At 40.9% G+C, this 7558-nt stretch overlaps 1 protein-coding gene across 6 annotated transcripts in view; it reads right to left on the reverse strand.

Moving 5' to 3' along the window:
- NCKAP5 (NCK associated protein 5) overlaps positions 1-1286 on the reverse strand; it is a 192181-nt gene extending 190895 nt beyond the window's left edge. For all 6 annotated transcript variants that reach the window (XM_042827394.1, XM_042827393.1, XM_042827395.1 and 3 more), the window contains exon 1: positions 1227-1286. In XM_042827394.1, the coding sequence (XP_042683328.1) occupies positions 1227-1229 (3 nt within the window). In that variant the 5' untranslated portion in view covers positions 1230-1286. The remainder of the gene's footprint in view (positions 1-1226) is intronic.
- Positions 1287-7558: the final 6272 nt, after the last annotated feature.

The following is a 7558-nucleotide window of genomic DNA, read 5'->3' on the forward strand; positions in this document are numbered from 1 at the left end:
CCTGCCCCAGCACACACCCTGTTACCTGTGGCCAACCTGCCTGTTTAATCCCCCCTCAAAACCTCCTGGTGGCCAAGTCAGCCACATCGCAGACCCAAAGGGGCTGTTCAGGGGCAGTGCTTGCACTGTGCAAAACAGCAGAACCCACCTGAGCAAATCCCACTGCCCTCCCTCCCTGCACTACTAGCAGGCAGACAGAGGCTCCTGTCCTGAGCAGTTCCTGTCAGCCACGTTGATGCTGTTCTGCAGCAGAACCTGGCCACAGTCCCAGCAATCAGCTCACAGCAGGCTCCTCCCAGCAGTCACCTACATTCCTCCAAATCTAATTACAGCGTATTAACCACTAATAATGATTTATGAAATGCACTGGCTGGAGGCAGCTGGCTTTCTAAGGGTCCTGCATCACACAGAAAACAGAGCACACCCCAAGCCAACCCTCTACAGCTTTTCTCCATCAGGTTTTAGGGAAAAAGAATTTGGATGAAATTCTTTCACAGCCAACTAAGTAGTCATTCAGATCAACAGTAGCTCCACAAGTGTGTTCACGGAAACTGGTTTGGGTTTCAAATCCATCTGTTTTATCCCATGGAAGCCTAAGATATTTTATGCAAAGACAGGGACAAACAAACTTCTTAACAGATGGGGAGAGTTCCTCAGCTATTAAGTAATTAAGAACATCCAGCACATGTTGGCTCCAAAATAACATTGTTTTGAAGAGATAAGACTCTATAAATTGAGAGTGGTGGTTAACCAAAAATCAGCCATTTCATCTGCTGCTCTCAAGCCCAATCTCAAAAGCTGCTATGTGACAAGTGAAGATGTAAAGAGCATTACATGATTTACAAACTAATCAGATTGACTTTTTAAGTCTTCCACACTTGCATTCTTCCATGTTTCTGAAGTTGGCCAAGATTTAATAGACAACTAAATGTACTGCATTTTGATCCAAAATTGTCCTCCTGTGCTTATGGTCTTACTTGCTTTGCCTCCCATTCCAGTAAGAAAAACCAGAAAGGAAAATGAAACTGCTTTTCTCTACTGCAGTTTTCCCCACCAAGCCAAGACAGAGCTTCGAGTTTCCTCAGATTTATGAACGCACTGCTGGAAACCCATCATCGCATCCATGACGGCCTTAACACTTGGGTCATCTTCAGCAAGACAAAATGTACCTCCAGCCTGAACAGGAGCAGCAAAGAACTGCAAAGCAGACAGATGCCACAGCTTACCATGGTTCCTTCGCTCTTACTTTGTGCAACTTCTCGCTGCAGCCGAGCCACAGACAGCTTCTCCCTATGGAAAGAAAAGCACATGAATAGCAGGTCAAGCTGCACTGAGTGCACCACATCCACGCTGCGGTGGCATTTCTGCACATCACACCGGTATTCCTCCAGACAGAGCAGGCTCTCTTTGCCATATTTCTCTGAAACATCTAACGGCTGTGTTATTGCTTTATTTTACAGCAGGCCAGCAGAAGGAAAATAAACTGAATCTAAACATCATTTGCTCCATTCAAACAACAAAGTAGCTCATCATGATGGCAACATGGAAGCAAACCATGCAAATCAGACTATGTGATTTGCTTTCCTGCAGCTTCACACATCAGCTCTGTTCTGCATGACATTAAAACAGACTTCTTAGCTATGTTATCAATAAATGTATGCATAAAAATGAAATTAAAAATACTAAACATGCTTCACCCATTTCACAATCAGTTTTTTTTTATTAACCTATAAGACCATTACCTGAATCTTTGGCTTGACTCATATAGCAATTAACTTGCTTAATTAAGAATTTGGCAATCAAAACACATTTTTTCTTGATAAGTTTTAAGAAGGGAATGTAAGCAGAGTCTTACTACGTATGGAAAGGGGAAGAGTTTCCAATGCTTGGAGTGGGAAAATGTAGCAAGTACCAAGTACATGCAAAGTGGTGCAGAAATCTGCCATTGAGAGGGAAGTAAAGGAGGAGAGGAATTTACTCCGGAAACACACAGAAGAGACAATACCCCACAGACTTCCCAAAATCAAAAATGGATTTGAGAAAAACAAAGACACTTTCTCAAGCAGCCTGTTTTAAAGGAAGAATATCTGTTTTTTGAAAGAAAGCACCCTGCAGAAATGCTGGTGTCATTTATCAGTATGTGAAGAATCTGTCAGCACACACAACAAAAGATGACATCTGCAGGTGAAAAAAATTTTGAAAAAAGCATCTGTAAGTCAGAATACACATTGCCAAGTTTAAAATTTTCCATTTATGTAAGTTTTGCCTAAAAGTCTTACTTGGTCTAACTGGAAAGGAAGATTTGAACTGTCTGAATAACTTACATGGGTACTTCTGTCTAGCTGAGATCCAGCTCCAGCCCATGCATCCCAGCCTGCTGCTGCTCTTGCATCTCATGCCTTCCCCAAAGGCCATTTCCAGTTCCATGCTAAAACTGCTAAGCCTTCTCTAGTTCAGCTGGAGCAATCTCCATTTATTACTGCAGGGGTTTCAGATTAAACTTAGCATTTGTAATATTGTGCTTTGCAAATTTTTGCATTGCAGAAAAAAATATATATATATTGGCAAAAGCTACAGGTGACACAACCACTACCCTGTGAAAGGCGCAGCTGGATATCATTCTGGAGTAACACAGATGCTCATGTGAAAAATTGAGTGGCGTTAGCACAGCATCAATAGCCTCATAGCAAATACCATAAAAACAGCTTCTAAAACACACTTAGAGCACTCCCTCCTCTTATGTGATACACAGTGTCACAAACTACAAAACTGGTTCATTCTATTTTAAGGATTTTCTTCATCTGCTGCAAACAGCTAGTTGCATTTTTGCACTGCTTCAGTGCCCTAATATGTTTTAGTGGAAAAAGCCTGTATGCCCTTTGAGGAGGGGGTTGACGCTTTAATAGCAAAACAAATGCCTAAAGATATTTTATGACAGGAGATGCAGGGGGAAAAAAACCAACAAAAACAACAACAACAAAAACAGAACAACAAAACCAACCACAAACCACTCTTTCACGTACTTCATGCAAGCAATCTGCATGGATTTATTTAGTCATTCCTCCTGCATGAGCACAACTCCTACTTCTCCCTTTCCACTTTACCTCTACGAGAGATCTATTTATATGTTTCTGGAATGCTGTAACTTTTAAAAAGGTAATTTCCATTTAAGCTCCATCAGCAAAGAGATGAGATTTTCCCCACGCTTATGGAGTAAGAGTCAAAAAGGCTCCTTCACAGTTTTCCCAGTGAAGGAGGGTAAAGACAGGCATTTCCATACAGAGTCTACAACATTCCTGCTATTAGGAACAGAATGAATTTTCACTAGTAAAAAATAAATAAATAAACGAAACCAGATTGCAATCTAAAAGAAAGAACCTACAACAGGGGATGTGGAAGAGCCATCTGTTGCAAGAGCATCTAAAAATAGTGAATGTTGAGGCAAGCAAGCTCTGTGCTCCCACTTGAGACAGATCCCAACGTGCTTCCTCTCTGCCTGCAGGCAAAGGAGCTGAGCACCCATGCCAGCTCTGAACAGATGGTGTGAGCAGGGTGCTGAGTGCCTCTGGGCACAGCAAGCCCTTGGGCAATTCCATCAAGATCCAGTTGGGATGCATCTAGCCAGAGCAAGGTGTTTCCCAACACTGCTGTGTAAATATGTGCTGTGTAACGGGTGAGAAACACAGGCAAAGTCCTGCTATGAGCCAACAACTTTTAACACCGATTTTCAGCAATGGCAGTTTTTGTGTAGGATCATGACAAAGGAGAAGGGCTTTCTCATCCAAGCATCACCAAGTGATGATGAAGACAGAACCCTGAGCTGCTCTTCTCACCCCACTTTTCCTGTTACAGTTGGATAAGCATTTTTACTGTAGAAATAAGCTTTCATCTGCTTTAGCCTTTCAGATGCTTCTAACGCAAAGAACATTTGACATGCAGCTTCAGTGTTAATCTTGTTTTTTTAATCTTTGCTTCTAAATAGGAAAAAAATCAGGAGCATTGCTTTGTTGCTGTACAGCTTTATTTATTTTTAATCAAGCATGCTTCATCCCTATAGCATGATTAATTAACAAAGTTAATTAGCAACTACAGCCAAACTACTAGAAAACAAAATCCTTCTGAGGATTTTAAAAATTAAAACGTTCATTGAGAAGTTCTCGTGTTTGCTTTCAAAAACAGCTAACAAACGATAAAAGGTTTACAAAAATGTTCTTTGAAAGCACAGCTTATGCTCTTAAGATTGAATATATGCATTATAAGTGGCAAAATTCCCAGCCGAGGCCTTTGCAAAGAGATAATTAAAGGAGCCAAACAAGGACGCAATTATATCCTTTCCAGATGGAAGCAAGCACACAAGTATTCAGTGTGTGGATGTAAGAAAGATACGTTTCAAGTCTCAGCATCACCATTTGGATTTTTCAGTAGCTTGTTCCTAAAAAACAACAGTTTGAGAAAAACCCAATGAGTCCAAGAAAAGCATGAATGTCCCAAGTAATTGTTCACATTCCAGACTCCCCTCAAACTGAAATTTCTCCTTTTACCTTTGCTCCTAACAGCCAGACTCATTCACACACCAGACAAAAGGTGTATCACACAGCAGTGACAGTTACCCAGCGCTGCTCAGGTTTCCACTTAGAACTGTGCATCTCAGACATCTCACAGCCCACAGGAGAACAATAGGAAGATGCAATCACAAACCCCATGGACCACATCAGTCTGAACAAATGCTGCTCCAGTTTCTCACTGGTAACTGATATCCTCAGACCAAACAACATGATAAATGGATGCATGAAGACCCTTTTTTCTCTTCTTAGCTCTTCATCTTTATGCTGATATAGCATTGAAATTCAACTTCCAATCTAAATTTTAGAATAAGATTTTCATTTGTGTTTGGAAACCTCTATTTCAGCAGCTCTTAGTGCTAATGAGGAAAAAAACAACATACTCAAAAATCTGAAAGAATGCAAAACCTCTCAGTAACATCATCTAAAACGTAATGCTGCACTGAATCTACATCACCATGACCCCTAAGAAGAAAATAGTTATACCAGACCCTGACGTTACCCCTTCCTGTCTTAATCACACAGTAGCAGTCTCACCATGTGACAGGACATATTGGCATCTCGCATTTCCAGCACCAACACAGGAAGATTTTTACATTTTCCTATATACTGTAAATTACTGCTCTCCTGGACAGTGAGTGAATGACAACAAAACCTATGATGGTTCCCAAGTAAGAAATTAAATTGTTTCCTTACTCTTCAATTTGTTTCCTGAATAGGAAAGCATTTTCTTCGCTTTCATCCTTTGTTGGAAAGCCTCATTCTGCAGGGATTTCCCTTAGAAATGATCAGTTTCACAGAGAAAGGTGAACTCTGACTTCTTTCATCTTACGCCTCTCACTGTTTGCAAAGATGGACCCACAGAAAGCCAGATTTGAAAATACACTGTTAAGATTTATTTCCAGTGCTTGCGTCAAATCACAGTGGCTACACTACATCCCAGGGCACTTCTGTGTCTTCTGCAGACCACTTTGAAGCTTCCTCCTCAATGCTAAACCTCTGAGATGGAGAAAGTGAATAAATACTTCACCCCCACTGGGGTAAAGAAATAAAAGAACAAGCAGCAAAATGAGAAAGTCATGGAATGTGCAAAGTGTCCCCAATCATTGTGCCCAGGGCAACGAGCCCTGTGCCAGATAGGAGGTGACACAGGAGCAGCCAGGAGCCACAGTGCTGTAAACAGAATCACAGAATTGCAGGGGTGGGAAGGAACCGACGGGGCTCATCAAATCCAACTCCCCTATCCAAGCAGGTTCCCTGCAGTAGGCAGTAGAAATCATGCTGCTGGAGGTGGTGCATGCACTATGTTCTCAGTGCTCTATGTCAGTGCTGTGTTCTTTTTGAAACTGCTGGTTTAGAACGGCAATAGTTTAGCTGGATCTGGCAATAAAAAGTCCTTTTGCAAAGAAATATAAATTGAGAATTTAAGGCTGAGCAAAGTACACATTTTATTTAATTATTTTTGCAATAATTGCAGACAGCAGTTAGTGCAAGAGATAGTAATGCTGTCAGGCAGAAGCAGAATAGATAGACTGAGCCAACAGCAAGGCACAGGCTCCCATTTATTGCTAATTTACTTCTGAATAAGAGATAAGCACACAGAAAATACCATTTACATTAAGCTTCTCTTCCACGGGATGCAATACTTCCAAACCCAGACAAGCCGAACAGGTAGCAGATGATTCAAAGTGTATTTTCTTGGGAATGATAGGTGAACAGTAGGGGGAAAAAAATATGTACAAAATTTACAGCTGCAGTCTAAAACATAGAGCAGCCATCCCCTGGGGCTCTCTCACCGATTTCCAGTAGATCTTAGAGTATACGAAAGGCAAATCAGAAGTTCAAAGAAGCCCATCTAGTTACTCCCAGAAGCAGTGAAAGAGGAGACCAAATAACCCCCAGTGCAGGTCAGGGGGTGCCACAGGGCTGAGCCACACATCCTGTGCCAAAGCAAGAGGTGCTGGGTGCACGTTTACCAGTGATTTCTATAGTCTAGGAACATCAGCAAGAGATGGTTAAAGATTTGCTTTACAAATTTAGCCCAACCACAAACTACTAAGATGCAGCAACCACAGTTAAACAGGCAAGGCAGCTACACCCATACTTTAATGCAGTGTAGAGTATGAAGCCCCAAACACCCCAGTGTCACAAAGCATTTAATATACGGCACTACAACCGTGAAGCCAGAAACATTTCTAACATGGAATGTGTCACACTGTAAGTAAGATGATGCTGCAAGCACTATGCAACTCCAGCATTCCTCAAAAAGCAGTTTGGATTTTAGCAGGGCCAACTTCTGTCCAGCCCCACCCTGTGCTAATATATCCTGTATGCTACTATAAATAAATCAACACAGAATCAGCCCTTCAATTTTTTTTCTTATTAAAAGTAATATGTTAACTATAAAACCCATCATCTCTCTTCTGTAATCCATGTTACATAATAGAGAGTAAGAGCAATTTGACAAAATTCAGTGGTGTGGATGCACCTTCTGGATTTCTTGACGTTACTGATTTATAAGTTTCAAAATTACATTAACAGCAATACTTGTATTTAATGCTCTATAATTTCTAATTTCTATATGCCCATAAGTTGGGATCCAAGAAGCATACATGGGGAATTTGTACAATTAGGCAAGCTGCCATGTTCTCAAACACTTACCATGGAAAAGTGCAGTGTTCAGATAGATATGGAAAGAAAGAAGACAAGACCAACAGAAGGCAGCTTGGAATATTAATTTAGCAAGAGAAACTTTAAAACATACATGGGAAGCAGTTGCATATAGATCTCCACATGTTATTACAAGAAGGACTACTTGCTCTTCTTTCCAGATCATCATTTAAACTGTTATGTTATTTTTTCACAGTACAAGGACTGCTGTTAGAACTTTTCTATAAGTAAAAGAAAAAAAAACCAAATAGTATCACCTTTTTGACAGCATCCTCAAAGTTGCTGCATAATTCTTACAACCTCCACCAGTACCAGTCAGTACAGAA

The sequence above is a fragment of the Centrocercus urophasianus genome, unplaced genomic scaffold (assembly GCF_019232065.1).
Source record: "Centrocercus urophasianus isolate 14NV4802_14NV808 unplaced genomic scaffold, USGS_Curo_1.0 seq_28, whole genome shotgun sequence".
In the NCBI taxonomy this organism is placed as follows: Eukaryota; Metazoa; Chordata; class Aves; order Galliformes; family Phasianidae; genus Centrocercus; species Centrocercus urophasianus.